This window comes from Eumetopias jubatus, unplaced genomic scaffold (genome assembly GCF_037043125.1).
Source record: "Eumetopias jubatus isolate StellerSeaLion01/CBP00866 unplaced genomic scaffold, mEumJub1_p1.0 scaffold_13, whole genome shotgun sequence".
NCBI lineage: Eukaryota > Metazoa > Chordata > Mammalia > Carnivora > Otariidae > Eumetopias > Eumetopias jubatus.
The window spans coordinates 70,873,856-70,896,092 of record NW_028274819.1 but is presented as its reverse complement, the minus strand read 5'-3'; the positions used below and the strand labels follow the sequence as shown (position 1 = coordinate 70,896,092).

Genomic DNA, 22,237 nt, shown 5'->3' with positions numbered 1-22,237 from the left:
GATACGATTACAGTGACCTCCTCGTTGGCATGATGATAGAACTGAAAGATAGGAATTTTCATATCAGACTAATGAAATTTTTAAATTTAAAATCTTATTTCCATCAATTAGTAACTCTGAAATATTTAGTCTTTCTGACCTCAGTTTTCAAGTTTCTAAAAAGGGGATAATAAATACTTACTTTAAGTATTAAGAAAGATAGTGTAAATGGAAATGGCTTGCAGAATATTGAGCCGAGATTAATGAAACTTGTGTTTTCTTTCCTTTGTCCAATTAGCATGTTTCTTTAATTCAGCAGACCACTGCTATATTGAATGACATAAGTTAAAGATAACTTATTTAATATTTTTTCTTAAACCTTCCACAAACTATTTCTCTCCCATCTTTATTCTTCTAGTCAGCTCCTACCTCATTTAGAGCTGATGACCTCCCCTCATATTTCAGTGAGAAAATGGAAGTAATTGAATCAGAAGACCCTAATTTTTCCAACACCAAGTTTACAAATACACATGCACCTACATCCTATTTTTTATATCCATTCAAACCTAAAGGAAGACCCACCCCTAGTCATTGCAAAGGCCCACCTCTCCACTGGGCTTTGGACCTCAAATCTCAAGAACCTTTCTCTGGCAGATTTTCCCTCTCACTAACATGTCTCTTCCTCTGTAGTTTTTCATTTCCACTGGCATACAAACATTTGTTAATATCCTCTCTCTTTAAAAAGAAATAAGTTTCAATTTCTCCTTTGGGCCCCTATCCCCTTCCCTGCTTCCCATCTCTCTGATCCTTTTCTTGTCAAAAGTTTTCAAAAGAGTTGTTTAGAACCCACTTACTCTGGCTCCTGATGCTCCTATTCTACTGTAACTGTTGCTCTCAGAGACACAACTATCCTCATGTTTTCAGACCTGATAGGTTCTTTCTCTCCCCACTGTATTAATCTCTTAAGAACACTTGACACATTTTTTCACTTCATTTTTTTTGCCTACATAGCTTTGTGATTATTATCCTTGTTTCTCTTCTCCCTCATTGACCAGTGATTCTCATCCTTCCTTGATGGCTCACCTGTATCCACTTATCCTTTCGATAGGGTTTGCCAGACTGTGGCTTTTCCTCTGTTTATTCTGAGAGCCAGGGTGTTCTCCTCCCCTCCCATGATGTGAAATAATGCCTATAGGCTAAAGATGACCAAATATACGTGTCCAATTCTTTTCTTTCTTTGGAGTTCCATACTCCAAGATCCAACAGACTACTTGGAAGGCTCTCTTCAATATCTCATCACCATATCCAAAAAGGACCCTAATATATCCAAAAGAGAACTCTTGATTCAGTTTTCTTTACTAAATTCATTACTTGCCTTGTCTTTTCTACTTCATTAATGGCCCCTTTGTCTTCCCTAATGCTCCTAATCCTAAGACTCATCTTGATTTCACTTTTTTTTTTCTTTTTAGCATTAGATACATTTATATCATCATCTGGTCCAGTGACACATCCTGTTGGTTTTACCTCTGAAATACATGTGGACTCAGTCTCATTCACAAAAACTCTGTCATCACCCAACTGGTTGGCATCACTATCATCTCTTGTTTGGACTACTGCAATAGAGTAATTCATGTCCCTATTAAAGTTCTGGCCCCAACAATCCATTTATCCCAGTAGTCAGAATAACTTTTGAAAATGTCAATCATCTTAAAATTATTGCAGTATCCTGATAAAATCGTTTAAAATCTTTCCACTGTTCTTAGGCCTCTGCTGATCTCTGCTGATCTCTTTAATCTCATCTTGTACCAGGTTCCCTACAGATGCAAGATGGTAAACACTATCTTTTGCTTTGCTGGTTTCCTTGAGACAAGCCAAGCTCTTTCCTGCCATAGGCCCTTTGGAATTGTTCTTCTCACTTCCTTAAATATTTTCCCAAAAGAATTTTCTGGCTGACTCCTCACAAGTCCAGTGTCAACTTATAGATCATTTCCTCAGAGAAGCCAGTCTATCTAAATTGGAAATTTTCCAAGTAATTCCTTACGAAATATATATTTTATATCACATTATAGTGCTTAATTGAGTTTTGTGTTTATTTCTCTATTTCCTGGTTTATTTGTGTTTTCCCCTTCTAGAATGCAAGCATCTTAATGGCAAGACCTTGTCTGTTTTATAATTGTGCACTAAGAACTTTTGTATACATTTATAAAAATATCATATTAATTATCAAAGCTACAACTTCAGATAGCTACTAATATTAGCAGAATTTTATGGCTGAGAAAGGGAAGGCTTAGGGGACAATAAACAACTTGCCAGGAATCATGGAGCTAGATGTAGCAGCCTTGAGATTCAAAATGAGGCATGTCTTTGTTAAAATCTGTGATCTTAATCACATGATTCATTGCCTCCTAGTCTCCTGATTTCCAGCCTTTTGACTTATTTTATAGCCCTGTTCATTCCTTGGACCTAATATTTGGTGCTATTTCAGCCATTCTGACCTTTGGCTCTCTAAATAATTATGGTGAGGACCTTCCTATAGTCACACTGCTTCTGCCTTCCCTGGTTAAATATCCCCCTGTCATGTTAAAAAGTTCCATTCTGTCCCTGAGACCTCCTGCTTGGCACCACAAGACCTTGAAATACTTTTCTCTCTACTTTGCAGAAAACTGTGCCCTTGAGCAGGTCACCATCTCTGGTCCCCAGCTTCCTTATTTGTCGAGCAAGGGGTTTGGATTGATCTTGACATTCTCTTTCAGATTTAAAAATTCAGCAAAAATGATGACAACTCATGTTTCTTTATCCTCTTTCATTTAGGATTTTTAAGTTATCAATACTTTAAGCAATTTAATTCCCCTACTACTAAAACAAATTAATCCCGCAAAGAGTTGGGAGATGTCCCACATTGTAGGAGGAACATTCTTTAGGTTATTATAGTACATGACTTCTTCATCGGCAAATAGGGTGCAATTCAATTCCCTTAGATAAATATTTTACTCCACCACAAAATGTTATTGATAGCCCAGGAGATGGCTGCCTGCCTTAGTATTATCATACCACACTTTAGTCTAATAAGTATTTAATGAATGTGTGCTATGTGCCAGGGTCTGTGTTAGGTGCTAGACTCTGTGCTGGATGCTAGAGATGGTCAATACGTAGACCCTGTCTTCAAGGAGCTCAAGACTTATTGGGAGAGAGAGAGACAAACCTACAATTGGTCTAACCAAAGCCAACTGATATAAGAGCTCAACTGAATAATAACAGCAACAACAAAATTAGCCATGGGAATATGGGTAAGTATAACTATGATGTTATAGCTGCTCCCTGTTCTAGGGAATTAATTCTCCTGCTTTAGAAAACAAACAGGGAACATTTTGAAAGCTGGTTAGAATCCAACAATATGAAAAGATACCAAGAAACAGCCAGGTCCTCCTCTGCCATTCCATCTGATTCCTAGAGCCGACTTTAAGACATTTCTCTGGCTTCTGAACTCACCTCCTTCTATAACCCTGGGATTTCTGCCTTTCTGAGCAAGCTTCAGCCTTGCAGTCACCAGCAGGCAAGCAATCTGCTGTTCATTCTTAAACCTCCAGGGACCTGCCTTCTGCCTGGACTATTTCTAGGCTGCCAAGTTGGCAAGGCACTTGCTTTCTGGGCATGTGGATCAGGGCAGCCTTCTTTGCAGGATGGCCCAGGAGATGCTTGGGGAGTAGAGTGGAGGGGAAGCCTCAGCAGCAAATACAGCCAACAAGTCTCTCCAAAAGATGTAATTAATCTGTAGATGTGTTGTGAGGCAGGCTTGCCATCCCTGGAATATTCTGCTTCACGTTGGTACCTAGCTGGGATTCCCATGCACTCAAGAGACAGGCTACAGGATGGGGTGTTATCTATACTGAGGAACACATGGAAAATAAATAACAAAAGCACTGTATGAGCTTTTAAAAGTCCCTTATACTCTATTCCCTTTACAACAGCTAGTCATGGTATAATGTGTTATAGTTTTTAAAGTGTAAACTGATATTCCTATGAGGAAGGCAGTATTATTACTGCCACTTTATAAGAGGAAAATAAGGCTGGGAGAGGTTCAGCAACCTTCCCAAGGTCACACAAGTATCACAAGGCAGAGCCAGGACATGCTCACAGGCCTCTGATTGCAGGTGTCACGGTTCATCCACTAGAGCACCTTTTTCCCCACTTATAATCCAGGGACCAGACCACGAGCTCCTAGAGGCTGGGTACTGGACCCACCTTCTCCATCTCCACTGTCCTTCGTCCCTGAGTCCCCGACCTGCCTAGTCAGGCTGATGGAGAGCCCCACCCACCTCAGAGGGTGGTTAAGAATCAGTGAGAACTTAAGCTTCTGGGCACCCTCAATGGGAAACCTCCCCCCTCCATTTTCAGCCTTGTCTTTGTTCTCCTTCACACCCCTGCATCCCGCTGCTCCCCGCCCCCCACCCCCGCCAGTTGGAGCTTGCTAAGTATTTTTTTTTTACCAGCTTGTTCTTAAAATCCCCTCCTGCTGCACTAATCCTGCTGCTCTGCTGGTGCTCAAAATAACCACCTCTTCTGGCAGCCCCTGCTCCCCTGTTGAGGGAAGAGAATATTCTTTCTCTCTCTATACACGTCTTCTGCTAACTCTCTAAATTCCCTATGAAGAAGCATATAGTACAGGTTAAGAATACAGGTTCGTATCCTGACAGATGACTTCTCTCCGTGCTTCAGTCTATTCGTCCCTCAGCTAAGGATTAAAATGGTCCCTCACTGGTAGGACTGCCCATCAAGCCACGTGACGCATTTAGCATTTGGGGCACAGTAAGCCCAGTTAGTTGTGTTCTTAGCATCTTTTTTTTTTAAGATTTTATTTATTTGTTTGACAGAGAGAGACACAGTGAGAGAGGGAACACAAGCAGGGGGAGTGGGAGAGGGAGAAGCAGGCTTCCCGTTGAGCAGGGAGCCAGAGACAGGGCTCAACCCCAGGACTCTGGGATCATGACCGGAGACGAAGGCAGCCGCCCAACCAACTGAACCACCCAGGCGCCTCCGTGTTCTTATCATTTTACTGTGTTTTAACTTTTGTCTCATTCCTAAAGGTTTTTTTGTTTTTTTGTTAACCTTATCCTTCTGTGCCTTTCTTGTTTTGTTCCCTATGCATTGAATGTTTTCACTACCAAAATTCACAAGTCAAAAATCCTACTCATTCTTCACAAAGCCCCCAGTCATAAGAGTATTCCAAACAAGAGACCCTGAGAAGTGTTCATTGACTAGCTGCCCTGTGCCAGGCTTGGGGCAGGTGCTACAGATCTAGGGGTTGAAGAGGACAGCTCCTGGGGTCCTGACATTTTGGTGCTCTTTTCTGCTCTTTCACATACCCCAGCCTATTAAACCACCTCGACTCAAGACTTTGACATCTTGTTTTGTGTTACTTAGCTATTCACATATCTGGACTGGGTGGCTTTAGGTATTTAGTGACTCCTGCAGCCTGATGGCCTAATACAGCACACAAAATAAAGAGGGTACTTATTGTGGAATTAACAGATGTGTGCAGAGGTGTGCTTGCTTTTGCCCATGTGAGTCCTTCTTGAGTGATTAGGCGTCAAAGAAAGGGAAGTATTTCCAAAACTCCTTTTCTCTGGCTCTGACATTTATCCACATACACCATCCAGCAGGGACCCATGCTCCTCTTCCTTCCAGAGAAAATTATAAGCATAAAAATTCTGACTTCCATTGTTTAAACATTGGCTTTGCTTGATGGGTGTTGTAGTGTTAGATTGGTTTAAAGTCTCAAATCCCTCTATTTTTAGCCAGATTTATGCCCCAAATCTGGTCTTCTTAGAGAAAAAGAAGAAATAACACCCCAACCTATTCTTTATTTTAGGGTAATTGCTCCTCAACCTTCTCTTTTTGCCAGAAAGTTGTTTTGCTTTTTTGTTTTTTGTTTTTAACAAACATGAGAACAGCTAGAGTCCCTTGTGAGACCTTATTCTGAATGTCAGAGGAAAAAAATGTAACTATGAATTGGAATTATTTGTCACCTATTAATCGTAACTAAAAACAGGATTAAACTGTCACTAAGAAACCCGTGAAAGCCCAGTAATTGTGCTAATGCATTCTATTGTCATTTCTTAAAAAAAAATATCCTGGGCGCCTGGGTGGCTCAGTTGGTTAAGTGACTGCCTTCGGCTCAGGTCATGATCCCAGAGTCCTGGGATCGAGTCCCACATCCGGCTCCCGGCTCAGCGGGGAGCCTGCTTCTCCCTCTGACCCTTTCCCCTCTCATGCTGTTTCTCTCTCTCTCTCTCTCTCTCTCTCAAATAAATAAAACAAATATCCAGAATATTGTAGAATCCAGAAAGGACATTGGAGTTTTTATAGCAATCCATTCTTTTTTACAGATAAGAATACCGCAGAAGAAGAAAGTAAACACACTGATGCCACAAACAAAAGATTGAATACAAAAGGCCATATAAAAACAATTAACTTCTTAAGTGACAAACATACCATTAAAACTTAAAAGATAATTTTAAAATGCAGAAAATATTTGTAATGTTTATGATAAAAGGGCCTGCTTTTAAAAATATTATGAAGAGCCTATACAATTTACTAATAAAAAGGGAAAATATATATATAAGATAGCAACAAATGTCAATAGATTTTAGGAAAAAAATCTATAATATGTACAGGAAATAGGGAAATTCAAATAGATATTTTTCTACTTTTCAGAGTAGCAAAGGTTAATAAGGCTGATGACCTCTCTCTCATGCAGGTGAAGGTACAGGGTGAAGAAAATACTTTCATTCTCTACTTGTGGGAATGTAGTTGGCACAATCATTTTTGAAAGGTAATTTAGGAATACCTACAAATTTAAATGTATTCGACCTCTCAACTTTCAATTCCAATGTTAAGAATTTGTTCTTTAGGGGGCAGAGCAAGATGGCAGAGGAGTAGGAGACCTGGATTTCGTCTGGTCTCAGGAATTCAGCTGAATAGGGATCAAACCATTCTGAACACCTATGAACTCAACAGGAGCTTGAAGAAAAGAATAGCAACAACTCTGAACAGAAAAGCGACCACTTTGTGGAAGGTAGGATGTGCGGAGAAGTGAATCCGAGGCGATATTCAGGAGGATAGATGGTGGGGCCTCCGTAGGCCACTTCTGGCAAGTGATAGAGCCAAGGAGCACAAAATGGGAACTTTTAGAAGTCGGCTCTGCTGAGGGAGGTCGCTCCAGTGGCTAAGCTGGGGGTGGAACTGTCACGGGACAGCGTGGTCCCTAAACCCTCGGGGTCACAGAAAGACCGGGGGTGCCTGAGTGTGGCAGAGCTCCAGGGTATCAGAGCGGGGAAGCCGGCTGCAGAGACGGAGCTGAGGTATGGGCTCTCAGCCCGGTGTTTCCATAAACTATGATCCGCGGCCCAGTTGGGGCACTGCTCTTCCAACAGGGATCCAACAAGCAGCAAAGCCGGGGAGACTCCCCTTCCTCCTCCGGGAGGGCACCGCAGGGAACTGCTGGGTTTGGAGACTCCACACGGGGTTGGGTGCCAGAGATAGAAACGCTGGGTCACAGGCCGGGTGAGAACAGAGTGTGGACAGAGACCGAGGAGATGGGAGTGACTGACTGCATTTCTCTGGGGGCGCACTGAGGAGTGGGGCCCTGAGTTCTCAGCTCCTCCGGGAAGAGATTGAGAGGCCGCCATTTTCAATCTCGTCTCCCAAAGCTGTACGGAAAGCTTGCAGGGAACAAAAGCTCCCCAGAGCAAATCCGAACCAATTACTTAGCCCAGACCGACAAGGGCGGGGCAATTCCTCCTCAGGCAAAGAAATTTGGGAACCATGGCAACAGGCCCCTCCCACAGAAGATCAGCACGAACAGCCAGCCAAGACCAAGTACACCGATCAATGAGAACGGGAGAACTCCAGCGCTAGAGGAATACTGCACATAGAATTCATAGCTTTTTTACCATGATTCATTAGTCTTTCAAAGTTAATTTTTTAAATTTTTTATTGTTATGTTAATCACCATACATTACATCATTACTTCTTTAAAGTTAATTTTTTTAACTGTTATTTTTTTGAATTTTTCTTTTTCCTTTCTCCAACCAACATCTTATCAATCCCTTTTATAAAAAAAAATTTTGTTTTTCATTTTTAGAGTCATATTCTATCCCTTCATAGTAGTTACCCTTATTTTTGACATATATATATATAAGTTGTTCTCTCTTTAAAATTTTGAGATACAGTTTCTTCTAACATATAAAATATACCCTAAATCTCTAGTGTATGGCTTTGTTCTAGTCTCCTGCCTGATCGCATTCTCTCCCCTTTCTTTTTCTTTCCTTCTTTCTTTTTTTTTAATCCTCTTCTTTCATTTTTCAAGCACCTTATCAATTCCTTTTTTAAAATTTTTTAAAAGTTTCATCTTTACAGTCATATTCCATCAATTCATTGTATCAACCCTCATTTTGTACATATATAAGTATTTCTATCTTTAAAATTTAGGAGGCACTTTCTTCTAACAGACCAAAATACACAAAAAATCTAGTGTGTGGCAATGATCTATGCACTAGCCTGATCATATTTGATCATATTCTGTTTTTTTTTGTTCTGTTTTTGTTTGTTTTTATCTTTTTCTTTTTCTTTTTTCTCTTTCTTTTTTCTTTCTTTCCCTTTCTTTTCCCCTGGTTTCAGGTCTTTTCTGATTTGTTTAGAGTATATTTTCTGGGGACATTGTTAAGCTGTTAGCATTTTGTTCTCCCATTCATCTATTCTCCTCTGGACAAAATGACAAGATAAAAAAAATCACCTCAACAAAAAGAACAACAGATAGTACCGTCTGCCAGGGACCTACTCAATATGGACATTAGTACGATCTCTGACCTAGAGTTCAGAATCATGATTTTAAAGATACTACCTGGGCTTGAAAAAAGCATGGAAGTTATTACACACCCTACCTGGAGAAATAAAAGAAGTAAAATCTAACCAAGTCGAAATCAAAAAGGTTATTCATGAGGTGCAATAAAAAATGGTGGCACTAACTGCTAGGATAAATGAGGCAGAAGAGAGAATTAGCGATATAGAAGACCAAATGATGGAAAATAAAGAAGCTGAGAAAAGAGAGATAAACAACTACTGGATCATGAGGGCAGAAATCGAGAGATAATCGATACCATAAGACAAAACAACATTAGAATAATTGGGATCCCAGAAGAAGGAGAGAGAGGGGAAGAAGGTATATTGGAGCAAACTATAGCAGAGAATTTCCCTAATGTGGGGAAGGAAACAGGCATCAAAATCCAGGAGGCACAGAGAACCCCTCTCAAAATCAATAAAAATAGGTCAACACACTGACATTTAATAGTAAAACCTAAGAGTCTCAGAGATAGAGAGAAAATCCTGAAAGCAGCTCGGGAGAAGAGATCTGTAACCTATAATGGTAGAAACATTAGATTGGCAACAGACCTATCCACAGAGACTTGGCAGGCCAGAAAGGACTGGCATAATATCTTCAGAGCACTAAACGAGAAAAATATGCAGCCAAGAATACTATATCCAGCTAGGCTGTCATTGAAAATAAAAGGAGAGATCAAAAGCTTCCAGGACAAACAAAAACTAAAGGAATTTGCAAACACGAAACCAGCCCTACAAGAAATATTGAAAGGGGTCCTCTAAGCAAAGAGAAAGCCTAAAAGCAGCATAGATCAGAAAGGAACACTGGCAATATTCAGTCAAAGTCACCTTACAGGCAATACAATGGCACTAAATTCATATCTTTCAATAGTTACGCTGACTGTAAATGGGCTAAATGCCCCAATCAGAAGACACAGGCTATCAGATTGGATTAAAAAACAAGACCCATCCATATACTGTCTGCAAGAGACTCATTTTAGAACCAAAGACACGCCCAGACTGAAAGTGAAGGGGTGGAAAACCATTTACCATGCTAATAGACACCAAAAAAAAGCTGGGGTGGCAATCCTTTTATCAGATAAATTAGATTTTAAAACAAAGACTATAATAAGAGATGAGGAAGGACACTATATCCTACTTAAAGTGTCTATCCAACAAGAAGATCTAACAATTTTAAAAATTTATGCCCCTAACATGGGAGCAGCCAATTATATAAGCCAATTAATAACAAAAACAAAAACAAAAAAAAAACATTGACAATAATACAATAATAGTGGGGGGACTTTAACACCACCCAGACTGAAATGGAAAGATCTTATAAGCAAAAGATCAACAAGGAAATAAATACTTTAAATGACACACTGGACCAAATGGACTTCATAGACATATTCAGAACATTCCATCCCAAAGCAATAGAATACACATTCTTCTCTAGTGCCTATGGAACATTGCCAGAATAGATCACATCTTGGGTCACAAATCAGGTCTCAAATGGTACCAAAAGATTGGGATCATTTCCTGCATATTTTCAGACCACAATGCTTTGAAACTAGAACTCAATCACAAGAGGAAAGTTGGAAAGAACTCAAATACATGCAGGCTAAAGAGCATCCTACTAAAAAATGTATGGGTTAAACAGGAAATTAAGGAAGAATTAAAAAAATTCGTGGAAACCAATGAAAATGAAAACACAACTGTTCAAAATCTTTGGGATACAGCAAAGGCAGTCCTGAGAGGAAAGTATAGAGCAATACAAGCCTTTCTCAAGAAACAAGAAAGGTCTCAAATACACAACCTAACCCTACACTTAAAGGAGCTAGAGAAAAAATAGCAAATAAAGCCTAAACCCAGCAGGAGAAGAGAAACAATAAAGATCAGAGCAGAAATCAATGAAATAGAAACCAAAAGAACAGTAGAACAGATCAACGAAACTAAGAGCTGGGTCTTTGAAAGAATTAACAAGATTGATAAACCCCTGTGGCCAGACTTATCAAAAAGAAAAGAGAAATGACCCAAATCAACAAAATCATGAATGAAAGAGGAGAGATCACAACCAATACCATAGAAATACAAACAATTATAAGAACAGAATATGAGCAACTCTATGCCAGCAAATTAGATAACCTGGAAGAAATGGATGCATTCCTAGAAAGGTATCAACTACCAAAATTGAACCAGGAAGAAATAAAAAACCTGAACAGACCTATAACCCCTAAGGAAATTGAAGCAGTCATCAAAAAATCTCCCAACAAACAAAAGCCCAGGGTCAGATGGCTTCCCAGGGGAATTCTATCAAACATTTAAAGAAGAATTAATACCTATTCTCCTGAAACTATTCCAAAAATTAGAAATGGAAGGAAAACTTCTAAACTCGTTTTATGAGGCCACCATTACCTTGATCTCAAAACCAGACAAAGACCCCATCAAAAAGGAGAATTACAGACCAATATCCTTGATGAACATGGATGCAAAAATTCTCACCAAAATACTAGCCAATAGGATCCAACAGTACATTAAAAGGATTATTCACCATGACCAATGAGTGGGATTTATCCCTGGGCTGCAAGGTTGGTTCAATATCTGCAAATCAATCAATGTGATAAAATACATTATCAAAAGAAAGAACAAGAAGCATATGATCCTCTCAATAGATGCAGAAAAAGCATTTGACAAAGTACAGCATCCTTTCTTGATCAAAACTCTTCAGAGTATAGGGATAGAAGGTACACACCTCCATTTCATAAAAGCCATCTATGAAAAACCTACAGTGAATATCATCCTCAATGGGGAAAAGCTGAGAGCTTTCTCCCTAAGTTCAGGAATATGGCAGGGATGTCCACTATCACCACTGCTCTTCAACATAGTATTAGAAGTTCTAGCCACAGCAATCAGACAACAAAAAGAAATCAAAGGCATCCAAATCGGCAAAGAGGAAGTCAAATTCTCACTCTTTGCAGATGATATGATATTTTATGTGGACTATCCAAAAGACTCCACCCCAAAACTGCTAGAACTCATACAGGAATTCAGTAAAGTGGCAGGATATAAAATCAATGCACAGAAATCAGTGGCATTCATATAAACCAACAAGACAGAAGAGAGACAAATCAAGGAGTCGATCCCATTTGCAATTGCACCCAAAACCATAAGATACCTAGGAATAAATCTAATCAAAGAGGCAAAGAATCTGTAATCAGGAAACTATAATATACTCATGAAAGTAATTGAGGAAGACACAAAGAACTGGAAAAACCTTCCATGCTCATGGATTGGAAGAACAAACATTGTGAAGATGTCAATGCTACCTAGAGCAATCTACACTTTCAATGCAATCCCCCACCAAAATACCATCCACTTTTTTCAAAGAAATGGAACAAATAATCCTAAAATTTGTATGGAACCAGAAGAGACCCCGAATAGCCAGAGGAATATTGAAAAAGAAAAGCAAAGCTGGCGGCATCACAATTCCGGACTTCCAGCTCTATTACAAAGCTGTCATCATCAAGACAGTATGGTACTGGCACAAAAACAGACACATAGATCAATGGAACAGAATAGAGAGCCCAGAAATGGACCCTCAACTCCATGGTCAATTAATCTTTGACAAAGCAGGAAAGGATGTGCAATGGAATAGACAGTCTCTTCAACAAATGGTGTTGGGAAAATTGGACAGCCACATGCAGAAGAATGAAACTGGACCATTTCCTTATACCACACGCAAAAATAGACTCCATATGGTTGAAAGACCTAAATGGGAGACAGGAGTCCATCAAAATCCTAAAGGAGAACACAGGTAGCAACCTCTTCGACCTCAGCTACAGCAACTTCTTCCTAGAAACATCGCCAAAGGCAAGGGAAGCAAGGGCAAAAATGAACTATTGGGATTTCATCAAGATAAAAAGCTTTTGCACAGCAAAAGAAAGAGTCCACAAAACCAAGACAACTGACAGAATGGGAGAAAATATTTGCAAATGACATATCAGATAAAGGGCTAGTATCCAAAATCTATAAAGAACTTATCAAACTCAACACCCAAAGAACAAATAATCCAATCAAGAAATGGGCAGAAGACATGAACAGACCTTTTTCCAAAGAAGACATCCAAATGGCCAAGAGACACATGAAAAAGTGCTCAACATCGCTCGGCATCAGGGAAATCCAAACCTAAACCTCAATGAGATACCACCTCACGCCAGTCAGAATGGCTAGAATTAAGAAGTCAGGAAACGACAGATGTTGGTGGGGATGTGGAGAAAGGGGAACCCTCCTACACTCTTAGTGGGAATGCAAGGTGGTGCAACCACTCTGGAAAACATTATGAAGGTTCCTCAAAAAGTTGAAAATAGAGCTACCATACGATCCAGGAATTGCACTACTGGGTATTTAAACACATCTAAATGTATCATTCTGGTGAGGATTGCTCATGGGGGAGGTGATGCATGTGTCAGGGCAGAAGGTAGATGGGAAATCTCTGTACCTTCCTTTCAATTTTGTTGTGAACCCAAAACTTCTCTAAAAAAAGGAGAATGCTATGGGCTAGTTAACATTTTAAATAACTGAAATTATGACATGACACTGTTCTCTTGCTGTTAATATCAGGCAAAGCCCCATTAGAACTCATATATAGAACGGTATCATGGACAGTGAGGGCATTGATGAATCTTAGGAACTTCCCATAAAGCATACAGTTTCTAAAAGATAATTAATAGTCATTTACTTATTATTAACATTAACATGAATATTAATAATAACGAATATTAATGTCATTTACTTAATACAAATTTAACCTAAGGAAGGCTGAATATCTTTTCCTCTTTGAGAACTCTTCCCATGTAACTCATCGATCATAACTAAAAAATAAACCTACTTATTTCTCTCTCTCTTTTCATAAGATGAAAGAACAAAGCTTTGTGGTTTTTCCAGGAGCCCTCTGAGAAATCACAGAGAGTTTTAGGTGTAAAAGATATTCTAAAAGATTTATTTAACTTTTTCTATATTTAGGATCTGATTTGGGCAAGACAGAAATTAAAGAAGTTATCAGAGGAGACAGATACAGGCAAGTTAGCTAAAGATCGACTTTTTTTTCTCTCTTCTGGCATATAAATATGGAATTCTGTGGTTTGGCGGGGGTCAGCAAACTTTTTCTACAAAAGGCCAGAAACTAAGTATTTCCCACTTTGTGGGCAATATGGCCTCAGTTGCAACTACTCAGCTTGGCCTTTATAGAATGAAAGCAGCTGCAGATAAGACATAAATGAATGACTGTAGCTGGCTTCCAATCAATCCTTATTTACAAACAAGGCAGGAGACAGATCAGGCCTATAAAGCATAGTGTGCTGATTTCTTGCTTAGAGCATCAAGGTGTCTAGAAAATCTAGAATTCTTGAAAGTTCATGGGGCACTAAAGATCAAAAAATGCCAAGAGTTGGCAAGGACAATAGGATGTAAAAATGACTTCATAAAAAGAGCTCAATCTATCTTTTCTGGTAAAATGTTTTTCCAAACCTCCTGCTCCCTCCTTTCTATATGGGTATAGGTACTTATGATGTCATGTTAATTTCATAATTTTGGTGCTTATACACTTTCTTAAAAACTGATTTCTGAATGAAACTTGACTTGGGCTGTTACTTAATTCCTATAAAATTAGAGTTGTCCTGCACAATAACAATCTGCCTAATAATCTTCCAGGCTCACTTTTTTATCTGATGTCATGTCCATGTTCCTAGGGAAATGAATGAGTTAGAAATGGTGATAATTCCTCAGATCAGTGAGGTCATATGATACATGTCTTTCTCTGATTGACTTATTTCACTCATGAGGAATTCTTAATCTCAGGAAACAAACAGTGTTGCTGGAGTGGTGGGGGGTGGGAGGGATGCGGTGGCTGGGTGATAGGCATTGGGGAAGGTATGTGCTATGGTGAGCACTGTGAATTGTACAAGACTGATGAATCATGGATCTGTAATTCTGAAACAAATAATGCAATATATGTTAAGAAAAAAAAAAGAAGAAGAAGATAGCAGGAGGGGAAGAATGAAGGGGAGTAAGTTAGAGGGGGAGACAAACCATGAGAGACGATGGACTGTGAAAAACAAACTGGGGGTTCTGGAGGGGAGGGGTGTGGGGGATGGGTTAGCCTGGTGATGGGTATTAAAGAGGGCACATTCTGCATGGGGCACTGGGTGTTATGCATAAACAATGAATCATGGAACACTACATCAAAAACTAATGATGTAATGTATGGTGATTAGCATAACAATAAAAAATTAAAAAACAAAGAAATGGTGATAATTTGAGTAAAACATCTCATTTTCAGTGTCAGTTTCTTTATCTTTAAAACAGGAAAAATAGAACTTGTTGTATTTACCACAGAGAAGGAAAGTATTATCTTAATGGCAGGTATAAATCTGTGTCTTTTATTCAATGGAGAAAATTACCTAAGAGAGGACCAAAAAATAAAAAAGAGTCCTACAATCATCAGTCATGATTCAATGCTTTACCTTCTCCTCTCTTCTTGAAGAATTCCAGAAACGGACAGCTGACCTTCCTCCAAGTACTTTCTCTTCTGCTATCATCACCTATGATTAAGTCTAAATTTTTTACAGATAAGGCATTGCACATGTAACAAACAGGAAGAGAGATAATAAGGGTGAAAAAGGCTCCAGGAGAATTAAATCATTTTAAACAAGATGGTTGGGCCATCATGTCTGGAGAGCTAATCATATAATGCTCAGGCCGATGGCTGAGATCAAAGACCCTATATGCTTCTATGTGATGATCTGAGATTGGAAAAGAAGAAATAATAATAACATTGGCGGAGAGAAAGAAAATGTTTTGAAGAGAGATGTAGCAGATTTATGCCCTGCCCAGAGTCCTTAGATCCCTTGTGCCAGCTCTCTGCACCCACCTCTCTTGATTCTACATGCTTGACTCCTAGCCATAGGGCCCTGCCACATTCAGAAGACTGCCTTTGGGCACTGGAGTGCCACACAGCTGGTCTGGAATGGACTAGAACCTGGGAGCTTTATAGCTCCTACCTCAGGGCAACCTGTAACCAATGACTATTTGATGGGGTAATACAAAAACTCAGTTCCCTTGTTTTAAGGCAAAACATAGTGAGGTGTAATTCACACTCTACCAAAATCTGGCTGAGTCCGGGACTTCAGCTGAAACCATATTCTTATTTGACTTTTTTTCCCCTTCTTACTGTGCTTTACCCATTCTCTTACTGGTTTCTCTTTAAATAAAACATTTGCATCCAAATCCTTAGTTTTGGGTCTGTTTCCAGGAGAACCTGATCTGAGACAATAGACTGTACCATAATTTCTTAGCTTTTATGTAACAAAGTCCCACTACATTTAACACCAATAAGCACATAATTTATGAAAAAGTGTCAACCAACCTGTCAACGAATGCATGGTGAAGAAGAAAAATGGGATCATTGGCAGATCCCTGTACCTGAGACATTGTCCCATTCATATAGATGTGCAGGGCATTGTGCATACTGCTTTGAGAGGCATCTGCTATCCCAGTAAGTGGACTAGCAAATCCTGTTGGTAAAAAGAAGATTGGAAAGAAAAAATCAGTTTGCACCAATAATTGAAAATCTCAATGATTATCTCATTTGGTTTGCAACTACACTAGAGCACTTAACTCCAAGTAATAAAAATCTATAATAAAATTCATTCTCCATCGGGATCCCTTACATTTCGGATGCCCACTGAGTATTTAAGAAATCTTGGTGGAATTGAAGGCTGTTAATCTGGGTACAGTGGATTGATTAACCAGATGGAATAGGTAGAGCCAATCGTATTCCCTCCTGTTGCTTCTGCCTATTATTTCTCTGTTAGATACTGCAAAGGAATAAGACCTTTTTATACTAATCAGCATGGTCGCTCTCCCTTCAGTCTTTAAAGGCACTTAGAGCAGATCTCTCCAGCCAGTTACGTGTCTCCTTGTTTCCCAGTTCTGGTGGTAGCTTTTAATTTTGGTTTCTCGTTCCAAAGAAAACAGAAAATTTGTGACCTTCCCTATCACAGCCTGGAGAATATCAGGTCAGAATGTGTTTGATTTTGCAAACTATTCATTTCAAAATTAATCAGAACTCCATTAAATGGTTCCTTTCATTGCATCAGGAATACTAATAGTGGGAGAATAATGATAATACAAGCTATTACTTTCTGAATGTTAATCGTGGTAAACGCTTTTGGTGACATATGTCCTCCAACCTTTTCAGCAATGCTGTCAATTAAAAATTATTTATCTCCACTGGAAAGAAGAGAAAAAGAAAACTGAGGCTCAGAGAAGTTGAAGTCCCCTAGGCAACACAGGGAGTGGTAGAGTTGGGATTTTAACTTTGATCAACTAAGCTTCAATACCTGAGCTCTGGCTATTTTGCTTTCTCTTTCACACAGTCCCTGGGAAGAGGAAGAGGAAGATAGCATTTCAGAGTTCATTCAGGCAAAACATAAAACATAAATAGAACTCAGATTCAGAACCAGAGAAAGAAGTCCATTTATCAAACCTAGTTGGGGGAATATGGCCAAAGGCATATTATTAAATTTCAGAATTTGGAAATATCATACAGAAACTGGAAGATGATAATAATAATAAAGGTAAGATACACACAGTGAAGGCACTATGATTTGGGCAGAGAGGTCTAGGTAATTTTATGCAACTAGGATTATTTTGTTGTCAACCTGTTCATTTTTAAAGGTGTAGCTCTTGACTTCCACATTTGATGCTTTGTGCCCTTCCACCATTGTGGCTCAGTATTCCTGCCCCTGAGTTTGTGAGTTTTTCCCCTCTCCTTTTGAGCTTTTTGTGCTCATTCTAGGAGATCATGCTAAGCCTGGCTCCTAGTGGGAGCTTAGCCTAAGAACATGCACTTCTCTCCCCTCTCGTCTATGAAACTTTTATGATGATACACATAAGGCCTTTACGATATGCAGGGATTTTTCTAAGAGCTTGACATGATTAATTTCATATAACCTTCAGATTGATCCTACAAATTAGGTACCTTTATCATCTCCATTATATCAGTTTGAAAAAAAGGGGCTTAGAAAGTCAAGTAATTTGTGTAAGCTTTAGAAATAGAAATTAAGGTTGGGACACAGGCTTGTTTTCTTCTAGAGCTCAGGCTCTTGAATGAAATGGTTTACTGCCTTTCCTATGTAGCAATAAATCCTGCATCATGGAAGACAAACTTCTGTACAGCAATGGTCTTTAAGCTTTTACCCTTGATAGCACCAAATGAAAGTTTTTTTTTAAGATTTTATTTATTTATTTGACAGAGAGAGGGAGAGAGAGCAAGAGGGAATACAAGCAGGGGGAGTGGGAGAGGGAGAAGCAGACTCCCCGCCGAGCAGGGAGCCCAACTGGGGGCTCAATCCCAGGACCCTGGGATCATGACCTGAGCTGAAGGTGGAAGCTTAATGACTGAGCCACCCAGGCACCCCCCAAATGAAAGTTTTTTTTTTTTTAATTTTTTTATTGTTATGTTAATCACCATATATTACATCATTAGTTTTTGGTGCAGTGTTCCATGATTCATTGTTTGTTCATAACACCCAGTGCTCCATGCAGAACGTGCCCTCCTCAATACCCATCACCAGGCTAACCCATCCCCCTCCCCCCCTCCCCTCTAGAACCCTCAGTTTGTTTTTCAGAGTCCATCATCTCTCATGGTTCGTCTCCCCCTCTGACATACTCCCCTTTTCTTCCTCTCCTGTTATCTTCTTCTTTTTCTTTTTTCTTAAAATATGTTGCGTTATTTGTTTCAGAAGTACAGATCTGTGAAAGTTTTAAGACCACATTTTATATATGCTCTCACTTATTGTTAAGTAGATCCAGATTATTTTAATCCTAACTGTAAATACTTTCAGAGGATATAACTTCAGATATATTGCAAATAGTATAAATGTAAAACTAAAAATGTAATACCACTTTTTAAAAATGTATCCACCTCATTCATTATCATCCATATCAAAAATACCTAAACAAACTCTATTATCATCTGAAATTTTATGAGGTTTTCTTTTTTGACTTCATCTCATATTTTTATTCTACTTTCCCAGAGAAACATACCTAAATATTATACAAGTTATGCTTGATTAAAAAAAACTTTTCTACAATGAAAATAGGTATAAAACTTAAAATTACTTTTCAAAAATTTCATGGAAACATTAATCTAATCTGGGTTAATTTATCACTAAATATTTTAGCCATAAACAACTTATCAAAATCATACAAATATATTAAAACATTTTATAAAATATTAAATATAAAAAAGTAAAATTTTATTGAAAGTTTATTTCTTAATATTGGTGAAAGATTGTTAATTAAAAATTAATGTCCAGGATTAATATTGTTTATTGCTGCAAAGGGATAAAGTTTAACATAAATCTTATTCTAAATATCAAAAACTAAATCTGGGTCCTGAGAAAACTTTGTTCTCAAAAATAACCACATGGAATAAAAGATTTTTCATAGTAATCTCAATTATTTGAACTCTCTTTTAGTTACATGTCAAAAATGACTCACTGATCCAGCATCAAAATAATGTGTTTCATCAGCTGACAACTCAATCAAGGATTCTTTAATGAAAGCAATCTTATAAATTATGAATTTATTTACAAACCTCGAACTCAAAGTTATTCGCCACCTAGTCATTAAAGTCATGTTTGCAACACTGGAACCAATATTTTGAATGTTCTACTTGTTTGGCACCCTCTCAGTTTTTACCCCTTCAGAGAATGTGTTCTGTTGAGAATGGATTTGGGATACGTGAGAGGAAGGCTTTCCTCCTGAAAAGTAGAAGAAAAGTATTGGGGAAGGGGCAGAGGAAAAGGAGAACCTTCAGGAACTTTCCCATTCAAGATTCATTTTAGAAAAATATAATTGGGGGGATGCCTGGGTGGCTCAGTCGGTTAAGTGTCTGCCTTCAACTTAGGTCATGATCCCGGGGTCCTGGGATGAAGTTCAACATTGGGCTCCCTGCTCATCAGGGAGCCTGCCCCTCCCTCTCCTTCTCCCCCTGCTTGTGTGCGCTTGCTCTCTCTGTCAAATAAATAATTTTTTTAAAAGAAAAATATACTTGGGAGGAGGACCTGGAAATAAATTTCCTTAACACGTTCTTTACCATGTATCCTGTAGAAAGTCTTAGTGAGCCTACAGTAGTGTGTCTATCCCAGTTTGAAGTTACTGCCATAGAGAAAAGATTTTTAGAGCTTGGCAGACCTGACTTTAAATTCTGTTACCATCAAACATACAGATTTTGTCAAGATAGCTATATTTTTTGATCCTCAGTTTCTTCATTGGTAAGAAAGGGAATAATTAATGCCCATGTGGATTCTGATGAGGAATAATTTTGATAGCAGGTGTGAAGCAGAATCTGGCACAAAATAGATGCTTCCTGAGTAGTACCTATCATTTCTATCAGCTCATTGCATTTGATCAATGGGTGCTCATCATAGAAGCTACTAGCCAAGAATATGATGCACTCCCACTGCAGAAAAGTCTCTTTTGCCACAACTACCAACCATCAGGACCCATCCCAACACCAGACACCTCTCCCATTCCTAAACTCCATTGGTCTATAGACCCTGCCTGCTGCTTGCCGTCATCCAACATTAGGGTGATCTTAGAAAGTAGGACTGCATTTCTATCACTGTTCTCAGAAAGGCTTAGTATTTCTTTACTCACTTCTTTGGCTAAATTGCCAGATACTGCATCTGGGAAAGCCTCCAATGTTATTAAGAAAGAACATCTGAATAAGAGGCACATAGAGTTTGTCAGACTATTGTGATACATGCTCAGAAATAGTTCAAAGATAGAGGTTGAACAAATCCCCAACCTCTTTGTGATAGGTACTAGATTATTAATATAGATAATCTTATTATATTAACTCTTTTAAATGAGCTGTGCATATCTTCTTTCTTCAAACAGACTGGAAATGACTTCGAAGTAGGGACCAAATCTTTTGCTTTGATTTTTCACAAAGACAGAGACTCTCACATCTTTGTATTTAAAAGAAAACCAAACATAAAATATGTTTAGATCCTTCACTTAACCCATTCTACAAAGACTGGGAATAGGAAAGATACGTTTCTTTCCATAAAATCTTAAGGGACCCTCAAAGTGCTCTACTCTGCTTGCTTGTTAAGAGAAAAATAGAGGAAATGTCATGGATGTGAATAGTATGAAAATATGAATAAAGATTTTCTATTTTACTTCACACAATTCATTTTTTGGCTGCTAAATCCCCTTGGAAAAATAAGAAAGGATTACACCAATATCAGTAGGTTGTCTTGGTGAGATTTTAATTCTCTTTTGGAAGAGCAGGTTGAAAAGGAAATTCTAGGCTCCAAATAAAAACAGTTTATACATCAAGCTCTTGAAATATCTCTTATGTACCTGATCTCATTTGAATCCCTGGGCTACCTGTGATATAAATAGTATCACTTTCCCAATTTACAGATGAGAAAACTTAAGTTTATATAGAAGTTACACACTATTACTTAACACATCTAAATTCAAGCTAGTCATGGAAGGAATCAGGGAATCGAAGATAGCTCTGATTGGTTTCAAACCTGTGATTTTCGGTATACTGTTGGGTTGTATCTGTGCTGACTTGCTGATTCACCTCGGAAGCCTCTTTTTCCTGTAGACTACAAAATGAATTTATGAGCTCGCTGTTTACTTGTATTAACAGCATGATGCAGAATGCGTGACTGCTTCACTCTTGTCCAAGGATTCCCCAGGATGGGAAGTCCAGTAAGCCAGCAGGGACCTTGTTAGCAGTCGCAGACAGCAAAATGGTTGCCAGTTCTTCGGGAAGGGCAGTGAGGGTTGCCGAGCGTATTCTGGGTTAGGCCTTCATGTCTGCGTGCTGCATTCCTATGGGAAATTAATGACCACGGCTTCCGGCTGATCCTAACAATACAAAACTTCAGCTCATCAATCTATGGCTTTTCTCTTTTGTTTCCTCCCCAGTAGTACTCTGGAGAGTTTTTCTGTCTGTTTTTTTGCTTTTTAATATTGAAGCCTCTCTCCAACCCCTGGAGATTCAGATTTAATTGGTATAGCGTGGGGCTCAGTCACTTGGAGTTTTAAAAACACCCAAATGATTCTAATGGGCAACCAGGGTTGAAATTCACTGATTTAGGATAAATTGCTTTCCATCCTCCAAACCTGAGCTCACAGTTTAAAAACTTTACCTCTGAATGTATTATTCCTTTCACTTGAAATTTTCTGCTCCTATATTCTGGAAGTCCAAAAATGCTTCTGCCTTTAAAAATCATACACCACACACTTCTGCCTTAAAATGTTTTCCTGTTGGAGCACCCAGGTGACCCAGTCA

General features: G+C 38.8%; 1 protein-coding gene across 1 annotated transcript in view; it reads right to left on the bottom strand.

Moving 5' to 3' along the window:
* The window catches only part of TYR (tyrosinase), a 140,835-nt gene that overhangs the window by 66,546 nt on the left and 52,052 nt on the right, over nt 1-22,237 (bottom strand). The window contains exon 3 of the mRNA XM_028091717.2: nt 16,280-16,427. Coding sequence (XP_027947518.1) covers nt 16,280-16,427 — 148 coding nt within the window. The remainder of the gene's footprint in view (nt 1-16,279; nt 16,428-22,237) is intronic.